The following is a 21547-nucleotide window of genomic DNA, read 5'->3' on the forward strand; positions in this document are numbered from 1 at the left end:
AAGTCACATTTATAAAAAGCTTTATTGATTAACTAGCTGACCTGGCAAACGTCGTCTTGCCAAACTACTACCTTTAACTCAGCGCCATCTGTTAGAATTGTATCAAATAATAAACAAATGTTAATGTTATCGTAATTTTAGTAAGGATGCCTATTTTTTTGAAAATGAAATATAGCCTATGTCACTCAGGAATGATGTAGCTTTCCAACAGTGAAAGAATTTTTCAAATCTGCCAAGTAGTTTCGGAGCCTATTCAATTCATACAAACAAACAAACAAAAAATCAAACCTTTCCTCTTTATAATATTAGTATAGATTTACTTTTAACGAGGGCTTTTAATTTATTTAGTGATAATTCTCTAATTTCGCTTGGGAGTTCGTTTTAAAAACGAATACAATTTCCATATACGGAGTGGTTTATCTTCTGGAGCCTGGTTTGTCGTACACTCGAATTAGTTCTATTTCGCGTATTATACTGGTGAAAGTCATTTGTTTTAAAATCTTTTACATTTTTTTGTACATACAACAAGGCTTTAAAAAAAATCCTAGTACCTAAGGAACATAATATTTATTGTTCATGATTTTTTGAATAAAATAGTTTAAATTTGGAATGATTAATGTATTGCCTATTTCATTGTATTTAATAATATTTAAATGTTGCTATTTATTCAAAATTATAAGTGTTCGATCATAATAAATTACATATGTGGTATTGAATCCCATTGTTAATAACTCAAAATATAAACCTTTATATAAAAAAATTTAAAACTTTCTTTAACTCAATTCTCAAACGAAGCAACGAACGTAAAGCCCCTGAAATGAAATGCCTTTTAAAATAAAGAAATATCATTAGCGACTTTTATATTATACGCTATAACTCCAGATGCCCGCGGTGCTGTAACTTCGCTTACATAAAAGAGGCAAACAAAAAATTCATAAAATTCCTCTCAGAGTTGTCCTTTTCGTCTACTACGGCTCGATGTAGAAGTCCGACAGAAACTTCGAAGAAGTCGATTAAAGTTACATAGGCGAGAGTGCCTATATTACGTTTTGTAAATGATGTTTAAAAAGCTCGTGCTTTCACGGAAGTTCCTAGTGAGTTTAATGTAAATTATTTTGAACTTTAAAAGTGTTCTAGTTTTAAATATGTTCAACGTGCTTAAAACCCATAGCAATAATTGTGAATGTTTTTGTTCTATGTTGTCAATCTTCGAGTTCTAGCCGTTGATGTGGATAAAAATCGGATAATGTCAAATATATTATATACAGTATACATATATATATACGTGTGCCACTACAACCTTGGCCTCAGATTTCTGAATCTGTTTCATGATCATTTTTTAAATCTAATAGGCATATTTGCCTATTAGATTTAAAAAATCTAGATAGTGATCAGCCTCCAGTGCCTGACACACATCGTCGACTTTTCGGGTCTAAGACATGTCGGTTTCCTCACGATGTTTTCCTTCATCATTCGAGCAAATGTTAAATGCGCACATAGAAAGAAAGTCCATTGCACAGCCGGGGGATTGAACCTACGACCTCAGGTATGAGACTCGCACGCTGAACGCTAGGCCAACACTGCCTGCCTAAAACACGCGTCGAATAAGACGCCTTATTTATTAATGATAATGTTCACTACATTAATATTGTGAACACTACTAAGGTTCATTATAACCAAGTCAGTGCATAGAGGCAGCGATGATTGAAGGGTAGCAGTAAAAAAAATCTACAATTATTTTTATAGATCTTGAGTCCTTATTATTAAACAAGGGCTAACATTATTGCGCGAAAGAGGAAAATTATCACAATACCTTTTTATAATGAACATTAAAACACTTTACGAATAAAAATCCGGCGATAAACATAAAGCCCGCAAATTATTCGATTCAAAGGAATTCCACTAAAAGGAACGGAAAGTAACACAAAGCTTTTATATCTCTCTGTCTTGTCTTATTGTCTTCAAGCTTCGCCGATATATGTATTAAACCTTTCTCTTGGGCAGGGGCGGATTTACTTAAGGGCTTTTTCGACTGCAGCCGTGGAAACATAACTGCCCACAGAAAACAATACGTGATCTTTTAAATAAAAAAATCCAATCACAATTTTGGCATCCCTGTGATCAATCAAACCGTGTGCGATGCGCGTCAATAGCACGAAAAGGGGAATTCCCCGTCGTTTGTTTTCGGTCAGTCTATTTTTTCGCGTGTGCGTCTATTACTTACCCGTTATAGCCCCAGACATTTACGATCCGTCCATGCTGTTGGGTAATCTATACATGCATTTAATTTCAACCAGCATGAAGCAACGTGTGAACTCGTGTTTTAGTAATGTAATAGGAACAAAATAACTTTTAGTTTGAATCAAATGGTGACATGGAGTAGTAACTAAAGTAAAAGCTAGCCTTTGTATCTAGGCGAAGCGAATGTAACGAGCGCTTCGCATAAACACTTGCATAAATTAATAATTAAATAGTGTATTAAAATTGGAGAATACATATTCATTCCATGATGGATATCTACGATCTAGTCAAGATTGTAGTGGAGTGGTTTAAATGTATGTGTAGTATATAATGTGTACTCTTGTAGTGTAATGATTTCTATGGCAGAATAAATCGAGGCGTTGAAGGGGAAAGATGCACAGAAACCATCTCTTTAAATTAATGTAAGAAATGAGAGTACTCCTACCCTACCCTATAAGGGACGTACAAGACTAACCACAGGGGATTAGCGGAAGTAATAAATGCAATACAATTTTACAAAAATGTTTAAATTTTTTTTCACCGTCTGATATTAACGTTAAAAGATGTCTAATAATTTTTATATTAGGTAGAAATTATTTTTGAAAATTCTTGAATTTTGCAATTTACTAAATATATGCTGCTATATTTAGTACCTTCCTACCTGCTACGTAGAAAGTAGAATCGTAATAAAGCTGCCTCGTATAAAACCGTAAGTGCAGGGAGTTGACAGTAGGTGTTTCATTCGAGGGACAATGCAAAGTAGATTGAATTGGAAGTCTCTCAATAAGCTTTCAGTACCCGGGGGAAGAAAAAGGGTTAAAAATAAGAACAATGTCCATGATGCTTCCTAAATGTGAAATTGCACTCTAATTTTGTCACTACTTTGTTTCCTTTTACGTTAGGACGACTCAATTTTGCACTGTACATTCGTAGCATGTTTACGTTGCTTATTTTCACTATTGTTATTTGCAACGTCATCTATTTAAACAGGTTCCAATTTTGAAATTTTAAAACACTTGTTAAAAAATTTACATCTAGCCCCAGGGAACCAGAGAACCGTATACTTAATGATTATACGTGCGTGAATCGTGTAATACGTGTTTTTTGTACAATTCGAAATTTGAAATTTTGTTAATTTCGTCTCTAAGTGAATTAAATTAAATTAGTATTTAAAAGTACTAGTGCAGCCCGCAGACTATACCTGGTATTAAGTAATAGACGACGATTAATATTTAATTATAACACAAACATTTCAGTTATAAAAACCTTCTCGGAAAAGGCAATAAAGGCTGTTACGATTGAATGCTGAAATATAATTTTACGAACAATTTTATTCCATAAATGTCGAAAGGTTATTTCCAATGTATGACCATGTACGTTAAGCATTTATATTGACAACATTTATAGTATTTATGTAGTGAGATGACAGACAAACCCACGTTTTTGACATTCAAAATTCATACTTAGCGCTAAGTTTTCTGATTGTTACTATATCTGTGGCCATAGATCAGGATATGATGAATGCAGTCATTACTTTACAGGACAATCAATAAAGTTATTTGAAAATCTTAAAGGCGCTATTAAAGTATGAAACACTGGATATACATTTATAAGTCATACTGAGTAAAAATATACTTATGAATGTTTATGACCACAAATATATGCATTTTTGACTTATTAAAACGAGCCGTAAACTTATAATCATAAGGAAAACATTTCTAGTTCCTTGACTTTATTTTATTTTAATAATTTACAATAATTATTTATGCAGTATTTTTTTTCTTTGATAATAGTTTAAGATTTTTCTTTTATACTAATCCAATATACCACTACTCGACTCAGTTTAACACGCCTATACAGTCTTACTCCAACGGATACCAGCACCAGCCGCTACGTCACCGATGTCGTCAGAGAGATGTGAATACGCAGTATGCGTTCTGTCCCGCTTTAACGTGTATTGGCCGCACCTATGTATAACGTCATCGTGTGTTAGGTTTCCTTTCGTTACAGAATTTCATGATTCGGTCGCCGCGCTCAATCAAAATCTATGCAATAGTCTAAAATATATTTTTCGATTAAAATCAGTCTTCGACAAAATTGAATCAAAGCTAGAATTAGACAGGCAATTATCGTGAATTATAACTATAATGCTTTTAACCTTAAATAGTTTATTAGCAAAATGTTACTTAAAATCTATATACGAGATAGAATTCCACTGCAATAGCTTTAGCTCAGAAAGTGTTCTTTGAATTTCATTAATTACGTGAGTAATTCAATAAGGCGCAGATTTAAAATACGTCGTAAAAAAAAATTAGCGCACATTAATGTTTTTAAATACTCAAACGTGAAAATTACTAACATTTTACACATTAATTTACTGTTAAACTAGCGAGGTCATTTCAAAAATATTCTGCAATAGAAAGGTGAAATGAAAAATTCTTAGTACAAAGGAAAGTACGACGCAACAATATCTGTTCTAGGGTGTTTAAAAAGTATTTGCTTTATGCGAATCCTGGATCTAACGAGCTGAGATCCTGACTGGGAAAGCTCTCACAATTAATTCAACGGTTCCGGGACTCATGAATATTTCTTAATAAAATGTTCCGTACATTTGTAAATTTTATTAGTATTCTTTGAAAATTTTCACAAATTCAAAAAGGTATTAAAGATGCTGTTAGTGTGAACATAGTAGACTAAAATTAAGACGGCTAGTGGCGACGTGTATCTCGTTCGTATATATACATATTAATATTAAGTTTCTCATGTAAATATTTTTTTTGTAATGAGAGATTCTCAATTCAAGTTCTTAAAAAAATAGTATCTGAGGTTTTGAGCAGGGAAAGACGCTAGAAATGCCTTTACGGAATTATGAAGAATATACTGTTGACTAAAAAAGATAAGGCTGTAACAAAACACTTGCCTGTGAATAAAAGGAATATTCTGTACAAGTTTATAAAAAAACGATTTTCGTATCACATTTAATAAAAACGTTAAGTATAAAAGTAGTTCGAATTCGGAGAAAATTTCAGTTTATTAACATGCTCTAAATCCCAGAGCAATTAAGGAATAAAAACAAAATGGACGAAAATAAACTCGGGTCTTATGTTATTTTGAACGGATTCAAGCTGAAATATAAAATTTTAAAGATATTTTTGAACGTCCAATGTGATTATGAAATAAATCCGGAAATGTTTTTTATTTCCAGTTTTTAGTATATAGTTGGTAAATATTAGTACAATTTTATAAATACCACTTATACCGTGTAACTCTTTCAAGGGAAAGGGATTTAATTTTTAAAGGCAAGGTGCCTTTATATCATTGGCGTGTATTTATACCAATTCTACTTACTTTGACATCAATGCTAAAGAACTTAATTTATTGTTATGGCTGTTAATATTCTTATTATACGAGTAAAGGCGCGTCCACACAGAGCGAGCAGCCTCGCGAGGCATTTGCCCCGCGTAGCAACTCAATTAGTGTGGACGTGGCAAATAAATTATTTATTATTAGATTTTTTTTTCATAGAGATTTCGTTTGCTTGGAACCGAAACGCGTAGTTAAAATTTTACAGCGTACATATCGTGGGAACCGATTACATTTCGTTAGGTACTTCAGCCCACACTAGGAAATAAAAAAAATAAACTGTCAAACCTTTTCAGTATGTTATCACAAACGACGCGGCACGTACACATGTATCTCGGGAAAATGTGTCTGGCATGTACTTAAGACATCTAAATGCTTCACAACCTCAATAAGTTAATAAAAATATCAAATCGTAATTCACTTCAATTGGTTTCCAATAAAACGCCAAAGAAATGCGGCTTCCCAATAATACTTCAAACTATTGAATATATCTCTTAAAGTACCATTATAAGGCATTCACTCTATTTTTTAAAATCCTACTCTATGGTAAGCTAGATTTACTGTTTATAAGTGAACTCTTACCCTCGAGCTGAGCAAATAAAAATGGTCTGAGATACGCTTATCTATTAAAAGTCTATTCACATTCTCGTTAGAAAATAGTGAAAGGAAAAGATAAAACGGGAGAACTCTATGCATTCAAAGCGTTGTAAGAAAATACCAGAAGTGTGAAACAACAGTATGTTCGTCAGTTCTAGGCTTACGTTGCGTCTTGGAAGATCACGAATGAAACATTAATCAGTGCCTCTATCATCTGTAATTACCACATACACAGATTATTATTTAATTAGTTTTTCAATAATTTATTATAACAAATAATTTTTAACTTAATAATTCCCTAATAAATTCTTAAAACCTCACAGATATAAAACCCCCTGACACACGCCGTCGACATTTTGGATCTAAGACATGTCGGTTTCTACACAATGTTTCCCTTCATCGTTCGAGCGAATGTTAATAGCGCACAGAGAAATAAATTCCATTGGGGCACAGCCGGGGATCGAACCAAGGACCTCAGGAATGAGAGTGTCACGCTCAAGCAACTAGGTCAACACTGCTAAGGTTGTAATATGTGCCTGTTATTAGAATGTATAATGTTGTTTAAGACTCGTTTCTAATAGACCGGTCGAAGATACTGACACTGCCAGAATTTTCGCGTTTGTCGCCGACTTTTTAAGAATGTTTGAATTTCTCTTACAACTTTTAACTACAAAAAGGTTCAAAAAAAGGAAACAAAGAAAAAAAAATTATTCAATACATTTAATTGTGTATGTGGGGTATGCTCATGATGCAGGTGATTTTGCACTATGTATGTTCTTAAACTCCTCATAAACATATTCCGCGATAGCTTAAACAAGTCGGGTATGAATGTTAGGTAGGTACCATAACAAAGTAAACGCAACGCAAACGCAAAACGTAAAGTGTGTGTGAATCGTGTCGAGCTTTGACTTACATATTTCGATCATTTTTTTTTATATAGCAAGGGGCAAACGAGCAGGATCTGATGATACCGCCCATGGAAATTGGCTCACAAGAGCGTTACCGGCCTTAAAAGGCTTCTCTAAAAAAATTTAAAAAATTGATACACTATTTTCTTGAAGGTCCCTAAGTCGTATCATTTCGTAAATATCAGCTTCCCTAGTTCGTCATAGTGGTGGTGCGCGGAAAAATCTGCCTTAAGAAACGCTACGTAGAACGACGGACGTAGAGGCGATACGGGTGGTATTTCATATTTTGCTGGTTCCTGTTCACATAAAATAAAAATATAAAAACAAAAAGCATGAACAATTCATATACTTTCATCGTTACTTTTCGTACAATCCCACATTTTCCTAGTACGTGTGTAAATGTAGAATAGTATAAAATCAACGTCCAATTGAGGCAACTCGAAAACAAGGCAGCCTTAGGATCCAGGATATTTTCCAAGCTATTACGCTCGCCGCTAGACGCCATTGTACAGTACAAATTGTTTGCTACTTTTATTCAGATAGATTCTTAGCCTTTTACGTTTCTACAAATTTCAGGTTATGAAGGTTAGAGCCGCAATATAAGATATTCTTGGAAACATTCTTGTCATAGTAAAGCCAATTAAATGAAATAATTTATTTTGTATACCTACATTTACACATACCTACATTAAATACATTTAAAGATTTGCTTTTTTTATTTTTTGTTTAGTTTTTTCAAAGCATGACGCACTTCTTTATAAGAATATTATTTTGGAAAGAATATAACAAAATTATAACATTATTGCGTATGCCTCTCGATAACTAACGTCTAAAGAAAACTTAAATTAAATTTCCTTTCATTTTCACTTCTAAATATAATAGTATCTAGCTATAGTATAGTAGCATAGAATGTTATTGGCTATTTTTACATACATTTTACTATTTCTGATATTTAAAAATGTTATTTATTTATTTATTATACGTTATAGTAAAACGTTCTATGTATTAAATACCTTTTTTTGTTGTTAGAGTAGTTTTTCTACAATTTTTAAAAAGATTTTTACTGGTTACATAACACACACATGTTTTTTTTAGTTTTCCAATTTCTCTCCATAAAAACAAATAAAAAATAGGGATTGATCGTAGAGGGTAGAAGAATATTAAGGTATTTTTATTTTTGTAAAAATATATAACTTTTTTTCCAGTCCACTTAGGGGTTTAAAAGATAGTTAGTAGCCGATTCTCAGAAATTTCATAAGAATCAGTCGAGCCGTTTTTTAGGTAAATGGGAACGAACATTGTGACTCGAGAATTTTAGAAAATGAAAAAATAAAAATAAAATACGTTTATTTAGGATCATCATGGTATCACTTATTCCACGTCATTAAATTCGAGCCTGTTGGCATATACACCTATTAGATATAACTACTTGCTGTTTAAAGTTTGCATGAATAATTTGTAATAGAAAACACTGCAGTTCACCGCATTATTTTTCGGTACTTATGTCATTTATGGTCTACTGACGGTGTATAATCAAATAAATTAATATATAAACACTTACCTTTTTTCTCCCTTCCTCCATCGTGTCTAAAGACGATGGGTTGGTTGTGTTCCCTCCTCCACATGACAGTGGGTGCTGGAACACCTGTAGCCGTGCAGGTTAGACGAATATTTCCACCTTCCCTTGCTGAGCTGCCTTCAGCCGCACTGTCAACTATATCTGGTGGGATCAGCACTGCTAGATGACCCATCTGTTAAGTATACAATTTAAGTCAGCACACACTCTATAAACTTAGTTTAGATTCCACAAACAATATTGTTGCCGGCTTAGGTAAATGCAACCTTTTACAAGAATCGGCTTTGATATTTATCATACTGGTCCAAAGTATAGTTGATAGTTCATGACGGAGGAAGGATAAATAATTATAAATAGGTATATTAATTACGAAATGCAATGTGAACTCCATGTAACGAAGGGAATGTCGCGTTATAGAGTGATCGTTAAATCCTAAACTCCTACTTATATGTATTATTATTTTGGTCAAGAAAAGTCAAAAGCAAGCAATCCCATTTATAATTAAAAGAACGAATTTCTTAGAAAGTTCGTATGCATATTGTGTCCAGTTTTTTGCGGGCTAAGATAATAAAGCGACAAAAGTACTAAAAAGTAAAAAGTACTTTATTACTCAATTGTGTTATTGGGAGTTGTTGTAATGCTATGCAGAATGTGTGAAGCTTTATATGGAAGACAAGCTAAACCGACCAAAAGCAAAAGCAAATTGATTTGACTCTTTAGGGAGTTTGTCGTTAAATAAACGGAAGTAACATAGAGTTTAGAGTTAAGATATATGATAGGATGAACAAATTATAGGTTGTTGAACAAAACAGTAAAATAATCATAGGCATGTGGGCACCTTTACTAATTTGATAATAAAAAAAATATTCACATGTTACATCTGTTGTATTAACACTTAAAAACAGATATAATTTAAAGATTTATTTATTTATAAAACAAAAACAAAAGCTTCTCCATTTATCAATTTACTGAAGCAACATTTAGGAATTCTATTGAAATCTGATATCAGCAAAAAAAGTTATCCGCGTTCAACGATAAATTATAATTGGCCTGTTAAAAATTGCATACAAAAATATGACTAAACGGCATTTACTTTGCAATAAAATGATTGTAACAGTTGATTCTATATTTAAAAGACGGCTCTGTTAATCTAAAATCAAATTTAATTAATTCTTTATTTAATTTTTTTAAGATATTTATCTACAGGAAGAAACTCTTAGGCCGTGGGGTTCAAGAGAACAGTCTATTAAAGATTTTAGTTGGCGCCAGGTTGATAGTGAGCTGTGCTTTCCACGCTAAATGAATATGTATCGCAATACAGCGAGGAACTGTAGGTACTGCCAGCATTAAAGCCTGCCATAAGGACCAGGGTTCTGAACTTTGATTTAGTTTACTATTTACCCATTCTTAATTATTATTATTATTATGTATGTATGTGTAGGTAAATTGTTTGACTCTAAATTTAATTCCAGTTTTCAAATTAATGGCGTAGAATTAATGAGTAAGAAAACTCTTCGGAACTTTTTTTAGATTAATTTATGCATTTATTGTATTGTTTTTTTGTGTGTCAATAATAATTTATTTCTTAACTATTACGATTATGCGAACTAATAATTCTTTATTATTATTACATTGCTATTACATACCCATGGTTCTCTTTCCATATACACACTAGTTAGTTTCTCAATCTAAATAATAATTCATTCGACTCAAAATGCAATCGAAACTGAATAGTAATTATTAAATTAAACATCTATTGGCACAAGTTCAATTCGTCGAAATGAAAACAGTGTTGTAATGATAAAATTAATTTTCTGTTTGATTTGCTGTAACAAATGATGCGCAAACTCCAATAATACAGAGGTCATAGTAACAAATTAATGATAGAATTTGTTTGAATTACTGATAGTTATTACTAAAATATATGTTACCACGGCATATAGAACATGGTACTACAAACTTGATACAATCTTTAGTACACGGGCTATTAAATTTGACAAATTATGTCATGCGATCGTAATACGTCTGCTTCAAATATTTGTGTGACAAATATTAGACTAATAATGACGGTTTAAAGCCTAATTTCAGTGGCGACTGAAAAAATATAATTTATTGACAAAAGCTCGCCAAAGCTATCTACACTGGTGCATTAAAATATATAGTAAAAAAAATAGATGTAATGTCACAAGCACGAAGAAAATAATTAAAACAATGTTCTTAAATTATTATAACTAAAGAAAAATTTATTTCAAAGTTTTTGAGGGTAGGACCTATATAAGTATGTCTAAGCCTAGCTCGTATATTAGAATGCTCAGTCTGGGAATCGAAATCAGTTCTTTTGAAAGGGACAAACGGGATAATATAATAAAGACATATCTTTATTTCGTCAATAGATTTTAAGCAACTATCCTAAGCAAATAATGATTTCTTAACAATAGGTTAAATCTATAAATAAGTTTTTCTTCGCGTTTTGCAAGTGAATTTTCTTTTTTCGAAAATTATATTCACCGTATATGTCATTCGTTTTAGATCATTACTTACACTGGAGGAAGTTTTTGTATATAAGTGTAGTAATAAATAAATAATCACATTTAAAATAAAAATCTGCGATATATGTAGTTTATTTATTTATTAAATCTATATTATTAAATCTACTGATAATTTTATAAAATCTTCTATCTAATATGTACGACAATATATGTAAACAAAAGTTTTGCTAAAAATAGGAATTAAAAAAAACATTAGAGCAAATGTCAAATGCGCACATAGAATGAAAATCCATTGGTGCCAAGGATCGAACCTACGACCTCAGGTATGAGAATCGCACGCTGAAGCCACTAGGCCAACAATGCTCAAGAAATAGAAAACTAACACATAAGTTTGGTTATATTACAGTGTAGAATTAAGCTGGCAGCATTTCTTCGCTTTTTCTAAAACTATATTCAGTAAAAGTGTTTCTTAAACTAGCGTAAATAAAGAACAATTGAGTTCAATTATTTGAATTTCGCTTCTAGTCTGTGCCAAGAAGCGATCTTCGAATCACTTTCCACGCTAACTAGAACTAATTTTACCTGGCTTTTCATTGGATCTGTGTTGACCTGGCACATATAAGTGCCTGAATCGCTCGCCTGCACATTGCTGACGTGCAATTTCCACGTGTTGTGATTGTTATATGTGACTGACAGTCGTGGGTTTAAAGCCACCATGTTTGTATGAATAGCGAGGATTGCTTTCGAATCAGATTTTATCCACGCCACCTGTAAGGAAGAAAATATTTAATTATTTATTTATTTATTAAGCTAGGTCTGGATATCCAGAGTTGCTCCCCTCACACTTTAAAATCGATTTTAGTTTAGGTTTTTGTAATTGTTTCGATTGATATTTGTATGTGCTCTAAATGAATGTCATGTTTGCCTCTAATTGCTTATCACATTTAAAATTGTATTTTGTGTTTGTTTTTACCAATGTATCAGTGTGCCGAGCGTTGGCAAACTTTATCAATAAAAAAAAAATTATATACTAAGGCCCATATCTTGCTTATTCACCAGCTAATCGATACGCGTTAAATTTCAAAGTTAAATTCATTATAACCACAATAAACATTAAACTATAATTTGAGTTACGAAACGGTTGAAACGATGTAGGATTAATTTAATAAATTGTACCTAATACATACTTGCTTCCAAGTTTTAAATAGTCTACATTGTTTGTAGCAAAACTTAATGGTACAGTGGAGGTGAAACATGGCGGTTGCTGTAAGTAAAACCTTCAAGGAATGTACGTCTCCGCGCTGTTTCCGCACATTTTTCATATGACATCTCGCTTTGTTGTGGTTGGAAAATAAATTAGTAACAATTTCATTGTTTGTGAAAATTATTTCCGACTGAAGCCAGCCCCGCTTCCGTGCACCAACGTTATTATTAACGTATTGTTCTGGAACGACGTGTGCCGTTACGAAACTGTCTTTTGTACAATTCCTCCTATTTCTTGTGTTTACTTCTGTAATATTGTACATGTGATCGGAGTTTTTTTTTTAATTTACCTTACATCTCTGTACTAATTTTAGTCATTTTTTACCGTTACCCCTTGTAGCATTTAGACGCTTCTTAGGGGACGTCCTGTTTAAGGGGGAAGGGGGTCGAGTCAAATCTCATTTAAACTTACGTTGGAGAGGGGGGTCTCGGCAAATATCACGCAATTTTTTTCTGATTGAAAAAAAAAATTACACTTATAATTATTTTAACTCTCAGGAATATTGATTGCTAGTCTTAACTAGTCGAAAATAAAAGCACGAAGCAATTTTTTTGTATATTTACAATAACAATACAACGCGTTTACGTAAGAAACCTACAGTGGGGGGTAGGGGGAGGGGTTAAATAAAATCTCACGAGATCTCACCAGGGGGGAGGGAGGTACAGAAAATTAAAAAAAAACACCTCACGTTATGGACGCCTCCTTTATTTAAAGCACTTGGAGGGTTTTGTTCATAAAAATCATGTAGCGCGCCTTATATATCACAGGTGATCGAAAACAGTAACTGCATGGAGAGGCCCACCAGGCAAACGGTACAGAAGCAGACCTGTAGCTTGATGTGATGATGATATGAAAAGATGAAGATGGCAAGCCTTGGAGGAGGCCTTTACCGGAGAGGGATTCTGATACATAGGTACTAACTGTTAAAAATTAAAAACTAACAAATTTACAAATTTAAGAAAACACTTTAAAAAATTGGGAACCAAATTTTTTACAAATATTAAATAATTATAAATATTATAATTAAATTTTCAGGGCAGTGTACTTTTAACACTGACAGGATTAAAGATCATCCTAAAATGATATATGGTCAAGTTTTTTAAAAAAAATTGAATACGAGAGCAAAATAATGCTTTTTAAGATTAACTCCTGCAACTGTTTGGAGGACTGCCGAGATTCCGTACCCAAACGATCTGATTTTACGTATAGCCTTGATAAAAAGCAACAGGCTTCTTGAACGACTGCCGTAAAATTTCTGAGAAAATAATTTTTATTTGAAAAAGTTTTTATCTGGTTTCATTTAATACAGAACGTAATGACCAACGACGTTGCCAGAAGCGTAATTACCGCTCACTTATCTTCCATTATCCAATTTGTACATGAGATCAACTTTAATTTCTAGGCTCTATTTATTTTCAACTTTGCGATTATCAAGTTTCAGGTATTCAGTGAAATGCGGTTTTTGGAAAATGAATGCGAGTTCATTAACTTCATATTTTATTATGAAAATTATTTTTAGTAAACGAGTCTACGGGGCGCTCAAAAAAGGTCGTCATCCCATGGACAAAAGCCGGCAAAGCACTCGCGAGCCCTCTGGCATTGAAAGTGTCCATGGCCGGTACTTACTTACGTTTACCTCTAAAACATAAATATTTTAGTGGGTGCTTTACGAAAGATCATGCTCTTTATTACACTATTTATATAATATGTATACATTATACGCTGCGACGTTTCGAAATCGGTCACAACACAATTTCTGAACTGAGAACGCTCATCTGTAATATCGAGAAATGATTTAACAGTTGAAATTCATATAATTGGAAATAACCGGAAATAAGTGTAAGGATTTTTTAAAAGTTTCTTTAGGCAAACGAACCTACGGGACGCCCAAAAAGGGCAGTCATCGCAGCCCATGTATTTAAGTGGGTGCGTTGCCAGCATTTGAGGGTGGCCTTTTTTATCCCTGGTGAGGTAAAGAACGAAGCTTTATGCGCGAATAGTTAACGAATGATGATGAAGAATGGTGAACTTATTTAAGCGTGACTTGTGAATAAAGGACTCCAAGAAAGGCTGTCATTGTAAGATAACAAAACAAAATGATGACTCTAATTAACCTTATTTGAGAATAAAAATTGGGTTATCATTCTTGAGATCCTTGTTCTTTGTAACATAATAAGCAAATATTTTTCAGTTTTTAACAATACGACCGTTTCATTATGGCTGGAGATAAATTACCCTACATTAATAAGTTTATGACTCTTGTCTCAGTGAAAAAGGTCGTAATTAACGTGACACGAAATAAAGTTTAGCCTTTTACCTTTTATAAGCGAAATTATAATTTCAAATTCTTCTCGTCCATTAGGTACAAATATTTGCGTAATTTTGTTTAAACTTCAGTTTGTGTTTTATAGGAGAAGTTATAATGAATATATTAAACAAAACAATCTTTGTAATGTTCACTTCTTAATTATTTATATTAAATATATTAATTAACTCATTAATCCTCTTTACGAGTTACGAATGTAAGTTTCTCTTTACATTGAATAAAAAAATGCGACACTTTATTTATAAGGATCGACACAGCACTTTAGGAAGACCATGAAACAATTTCTTAAATTATTTGGAAATTGAATTTCACCTTTGCCTAACATGTTTTGAAAATGTAGTTACTGTTTCATTAACAATTTCCTAGTATTTTTTTCCTAAAACCTACAATTTTAATTTTAGAAAGAAATTAACTAAATTATTAATTAAATTATTTATATTAAATATAATTATTTTAAAATGGCTAAGGTGTGACACGAAAATGTTTGGGAATCACTGATCTAGACATTCCGCGTTGTTTACAGTAAATCAGATACAAAATATTGGTTAGAGTCAGTAATTAAAAAATAGTAAGTATCTAATAAAAATCTATGCGGAATCAATTTCTCGGAAAAGAAAAATTCTTTTATTTCTCTGCCAAATTATATTTTCGATTAATTATCTATCAAATCAGTGTTTTAACAAGTTCAATGTCCTGAGTTTCTAAAATTTAATTCAGAACCAATTTCTACGATTTCCCAAATTTCATTATTAATGATAACAACGATATCAAACATACCATTCAAACGTTTTATCTTAATTGCGTAGTTGAAATCTGGTATCAGGCCGTAATTGGGTTCAGAAGTTCCTTTTTGGTACTTTTTTAGTACATTTTACATATAAATTTGTCCATTAGACAAAAGTAATATTGTATTTAAAAAACATTGCTATTTAAAAACATAAAATCGGTAATTCGAAAGATAGTATACCACCTCCATAGCGCAAACATGGAGATGCACAGACTACTAGGTTTGTTTTGGCTTAAAAATTGCATATAAAGACTAATTAGACAGATATTTTCGCTAACTCATCATCCAACTCAACCAAATAATTATTGACGTTAACACTCATTACATCCTCTTTTATTTATGATATCTCTCTTCTTTTAACCATATTAAAATGTAAGCGCACAATAGGATGTTACTTTTAAAATACATTCACAGTAATAAATAATGTAACATAACTGGTATTTTCTTTTCAGCATAAATAACACTCAAAGAAAGTTCCGTTAAATAGATAAAAATACACTTACCCGGTAATGTGATAGGTGATTGACAACACACGTGAAATGCACATCCCGACCCTGTGTGACAGTGTGATTTTCCAATGCCTGTAGAAATTCCGGTTCAACCTCGGCTTGAATTGGCATTTCACCTAAAATTAAAATAAATTGACATGGCTGGACCGCGACGAAAAGGGTTATTGTATTTCCCTTTGCTAAATTTGAAACGGAATGGTCTTTTTCCAGTAAATATAGTTATCAACTACACTTAAAAATTCCTTTCAAGTATTCACTAAACAAAAGAAAACAAACTTTAATTGTCTTTGCAAAAACGAGATCAAGCTCCCTACACTTAGAGCATATTGTAATCACTCTCTAACTGTTTGATAATTCCAATTTCCATAACACTTGATAATAATTGCTTTCTTTACATCGTGCATTGCATTAATTATTATAGGCATCGAAAATGGTGTAGGACGTAGGTTTAACTACTTTCGTTGGCACTTAAAATAAGATAACCGCTTCCTTGATATTTCGTTAAACATTAATTAATCCGTTGAAAGATTTAAAACATCTTTACCGACAATCGAATATAGAATAGTGGTTGTGTTGTTCTTTACGATGGCCAAATCGTTAACAAATTATTTTCGTATTACGAAAATCAGTCATACTTTTATTTTACGTAATATTTAAACAAATCCGTGAAAATCTTGAAATATAATTATGACATAATTTGTTAATTACAAAATAAAAATTATGTAAATTTTTTAAATTATTCAAATCCAATTTACGTCTGTATCGGTAAGTATCGGTACAGGGCATCAAAACATGCTTAGTTTAATGAATACCAAACGCAACTTGCTACTAGATAGTGCTCTGAATAATTAAACAATAAATTCTTTAGGACAATTAATTTAAATGATTATTGAAATACATGTTAATTATAAATATAGATTTTAGATGAATTTTATGAGTACTAATATATTCTTACGCCCCTGTTACTTTTTTTTGAATCAGGAATATGATATAGTGTGATTCAAAATAGGAATATTATTCTTTATTACGTTTCCCATAATATCCTACGTCAGACTTAAAACTATATTTTAATTGAATCTGTCCTGAAAAATCTTAAAAATCGAACAGCTATTGCATTAAATATTTGAACTCAAATGGTAAGCATAGATTTTCTATGCGACGTTGAATTATTAAACGCGCTGAACCGAAATATCCAGTTGAAAAAGATTTTCCAACAAATTAATATTCAATTTCGTTGAGAAAAGAGTCTTAACTTGTCGATGTCGTGAATTGTAAAATGATTAGCGGAATATTTGCTTCAAGTATTAGAGGAGTCTCTTTACTTGCTTTAAGAATTTGACCCTGAGATACAGGAGAACGTTTTCTTCATAGTTCAATTTATTTTAAAGTATAATATAATATATAATGCCCAGATTCAGACATTTACCGCAACTTTAATTCATAGAACAGACGGCAAACGGAGAAGAGGCTCATCTGTTCAAGTTACACCACCGCCCATGGGTGCTTACGTTGCCACCTCGCAAGTGCGTTGCGGCCTTTTAAGAATTAATATTGTCTGTACTCTATAAATTAGAAGGCTGTATACCAGTGGATTTTTCTAAATGTAGTTAACACTTACTCTAAGGAAAAGAAACTTTGGCATCCATCAAAAATACATATAATACATAAACATTTATAATCTATTTTTTACTTTGGAGAGAAATATCAACGACCAAAAGATAAATGTTATAATATTGTCATTCTGTTTTTTTCATATACTGTATGTGATGGCGCCAAAAAAATACATAAGAGAAGGTTGGATTCAATACAGCTTTGCGAAACAAACAGAAGTGTCCTACCTTCTTGTATAGAATTATATAAATACTGAATACTTGATTAAACTAGCATTAACCATTTATTAATATATATATAATGTGAACATATTCTTATGTTACCTGTAACAAAAACGCTTAGGAATGTGGCCAGCCAGCAGGCCGCTTTCGTTGAAGACGAGTACATGTGGTCTTCAAGAATCAACCTGCAACAATTAAATGTATTAGCCTTCTAATCTATTTATTATTGTGTATATGGGAATTTATTATTCTTAAAAAATCATATCTTCTGTGCCTCACGCCATCGATTTATTTGGGACTCAGGCATGCCAGTTTCCTCACATTTTCCTTTCCCTTACGAGTATTAAATGCGCACATAGAAGGAAAGTCCATTGATGGACTGGTGCAGAATCGAACCAAGGGCCTCCTGAATGAGTGTCGCATGTTGTAACCATTACTCCAACAATGCTCTTTCTACAATAATTATTTTTGAACGGTCCTATTAAACGTGCATTTAAGATGGCAGAGATGCTATGAACTATTAGCTATCTCAATAGGCTATCTCGCTCTTACGCTTATATCACGAATATTAATGACAATATTGATATTTCAGAACAATAGTCCTATTTATAGTTATAATGTGTATTTTGCTCTTAATAGCGTTTTAGTTTTTATTTAGGTTTACTTTTAAGTAGGCTGTTTTTATATTTATGTTCTTGCTTTTGAGTTGTCCATTTATACATTAAAATTGATAATTATGAAATTTAATTGAAATGTCATGTGTTTTCAGTAAAGTTTATGTTCATGGTATTAAGTCTTTGAATTCAACTCAAATAACTTTATTACTAAGACCCTAAGTCGAATCAGCTCGGAAATACTTCAGTGGGCATCTGGTTCCATTAGTGGTAGTGCACAGCAGAAATTTCCTGAGAAACTCCCAGTTGTGGAACGACGGAAGTCAAGGTGATACGATACGGTATTCTGTCTTGACGTCCGATGATGCAAATCAGAGAATGTACTCTAAGTATTATGTTTACTCCCTTTGAAGTAGAGATTCTTAGGCCGTGAGGTATAAGTGCTATTTAAGTTTCGATTTAAGTTGGGGCTTGATAGATAGTACCGGTGACGCCAAATCTGGCGCATTCCTCGCTCTCACGAATAAGTATCGCAATACATTGAGGAAATGCTGCCAGCATTAAAGACAGTTTCACAGGGACCAAAGTTTTTCAAGTATTTTTTAAATTCACCAATTTATAATTATTACTATGTAAGTTAAGAATATTGTTAATACTTTTCATAAAACTCTAATAAAAATGTACTTATGTTGTTTTCTATTATTTTCAAAATATCTGTTAGGTCTAAATAAAATAAGAGTACGTAAATCTAAGCTATTATGAAGCAATTATACACAAAGGCAGACAGTTATTCCGACTCGGCCGGCAACCCGTCTTAATTATTCTGCAATAATCATCAACCTCCAAAGCGCAGATTCAAGTTTCTTCAAATAAGTTGTAAATTTAAATTGGGATAGAATCAATTTAGGGACTTTGTGCTCTTTCGTTGGTTTGGTATTTATTATTGTTACATTGCTGACATTCATTTATAAGCTGCTTTCATGAAATGATTTTTTTTAATTTGACGGGTTTTAAAATCATTCATATGACTGTAAAATATTGGGTTTGAAAATTCTAATAAATAAAAGAAAATAAAAAATAGCGAATTAAATATTCGCTATTTTTTATTTTTATATTATATTTATATATTAAAACGAGGGAATTTTGTATCTCTTATTAGGAGACTTTTTTAGAACTTCAGTTACGTTTACCCAATGCAAAAAATTAATATAATAATTAAAAACAATGGCCACTTTAGATCATGTAAATATATTCCGTTGTTGCATATTTAGAATTATATTTGTACCACAGCTTATTATTAATACCAAAAAATGTTAGAAAGATATTATTTAGCTATTAAGGTATCCGCTGCTCTGATTTCGGACTTGGACAACTCTTAATCAAATAAGCTGTAAATGTGTATAAACATTTAGGATACATTCCCCGTGGAAATACAAATTGTTCCCATCAAGGAATAAATATCTTGTGGCAACCCTGGCGAACTAATTGCAGCCCTATCCGTATTGATAGCACACTAACAAAGTAGGATCAATGTAAATTATCTATCCCTGATCCGCAAACGCGATTACCGTATATCACTGGTGTATGTTAATTTATGCATTAACTATTTATGTAATGGGATTGATTCAATTAAATCAAAATTTATGTGAAATTAATTTGTCCAGCCAGGATTCAGAGACTCAGAGACTCAGCGCTGTTCGACTCAAATGTCAAATGGGATTTTGACGTACGCTGACAGTTCGTGCAAAATTTTGGTCAAAAGTTTTAGACTTATGTTTTTAAACGGAATTGGGATTTGGGAACATTCTATAGTAAATTAAATCAATGTTTTTTATTTCGCCTTTATTTTATTTACAGAACTTAATCGCAAACTGTATTACCAGGTTATATTCTTGTAAAAATGTCTGTTATTATATTATCCTAACATATTATTAAATTTTCCTGGCTGCATCTGCCTGGAGCGTTTGAGGAATATTTTATTATGGATTCATCTGTACTGTACATAATCCTACTAATATTATAAACGAGACAGTTTGCAAGTATGAATAGATGTCTGTTACTCTTTCACGTAAAAACTGCTTAACGGTTTGTAAAGAAACTTTACAATAATATAGTTTATACATCAGAATCTCACTTGTAGCCATACAATTAAAAAGATATTGTGTGAATTGTCCGAAATATAAAGTATGTAGGAAAAATCTACCACCTGCGAGCTATTCTAGCGTGAGCTGCCAAAACCGCTAGGGTTACACATAATATGTATTTTATGATGGAAATGTTTATCTTAAATAATCAATATCTTTAGTAGTTCGTTTCCACGCCACGCTTATATAAGCTACTCGAAATACTAATCCTGTGCAGACAAAGTCGTGGGCACTGGCTAGTCATTTTATATAGTCATCATATGTGTAAGTTTCAGTGATCTACTGCTACTAACCAGCTTCTGATGATTTTTTTTTACTGAATCAAGTACTGTTAAAGAGGTCGCAATAACTACTAGCGAATGTGAAAGTTAGATATAATACTAAAAAAATGTGTTTATATATGTTCTGTGTACCGATAGTCGAAACTAATTACTAACGCCCAAGCCCTATCTTAATCCATTTTTGACCATCTGAGATAGACATCTTTAACAAAATATTGATAAAAGTGTGCCAATAACCAATCGACGGATTGTAAAAGCCATCTGTCGATGCAGTGGTTTCTTTCTGTGAGCATGTAATGCTTCAGGAGTCAGCAAAACGAGAGAGGGAGCGCTTTAGGACGAATCCTTTTACAATATCAATTTTTTTTTACATATTATTATTATTCTTTGTCTTTTATAACTTAATCCCTCCAAATAAATATTTATAATTAGACATTGGCGTCCAAATCTACATAACATTAACCTGAAGAACACGCTATTCGAATAAATTTGAATCATTATTTCGAAAATCCACTATCTAAACTAAATTAATTTCAAAGCGATAAAGAGCTACGATAACGATGGTTATTAAATTTTGTTCAAGAGACAGGTTTCTACTTCTTCGCTAGAAAGCTCA

The 21547-nt window shown here is 32.2% G+C and overlaps 1 protein-coding gene across 1 annotated transcript in view; it reads right to left on the reverse strand.

The window, feature by feature from the left end:
• The window catches only part of LOC110996203 (lachesin-like), a 61316-nt gene that overhangs the window by 18731 nt on the left and 21038 nt on the right, over positions 1-21547 (reverse strand). Inside the window, exons 2-5 of the mRNA XM_045632461.1 lie at positions 17995-18077; positions 16055-16176; positions 11757-11942; positions 8671-8860 (exon numbers count right to left, since the gene is read on the reverse strand). Coding sequence (XP_045488417.1) covers positions 8671-8860; positions 11757-11942; positions 16055-16176; positions 17995-18058 — 562 coding nt within the window. The 5' untranslated portion in view covers positions 18059-18077. The remainder of the gene's footprint in view (positions 1-8670; positions 8861-11756; positions 11943-16054; positions 16177-17994; positions 18078-21547) is intronic.

This window comes from Pieris rapae, chromosome 19, assembly GCF_905147795.1.
Source record: "Pieris rapae chromosome 19, ilPieRapa1.1, whole genome shotgun sequence".
NCBI classification, from domain to species: Eukaryota; Metazoa; Arthropoda; class Insecta; order Lepidoptera; family Pieridae; genus Pieris; species Pieris rapae.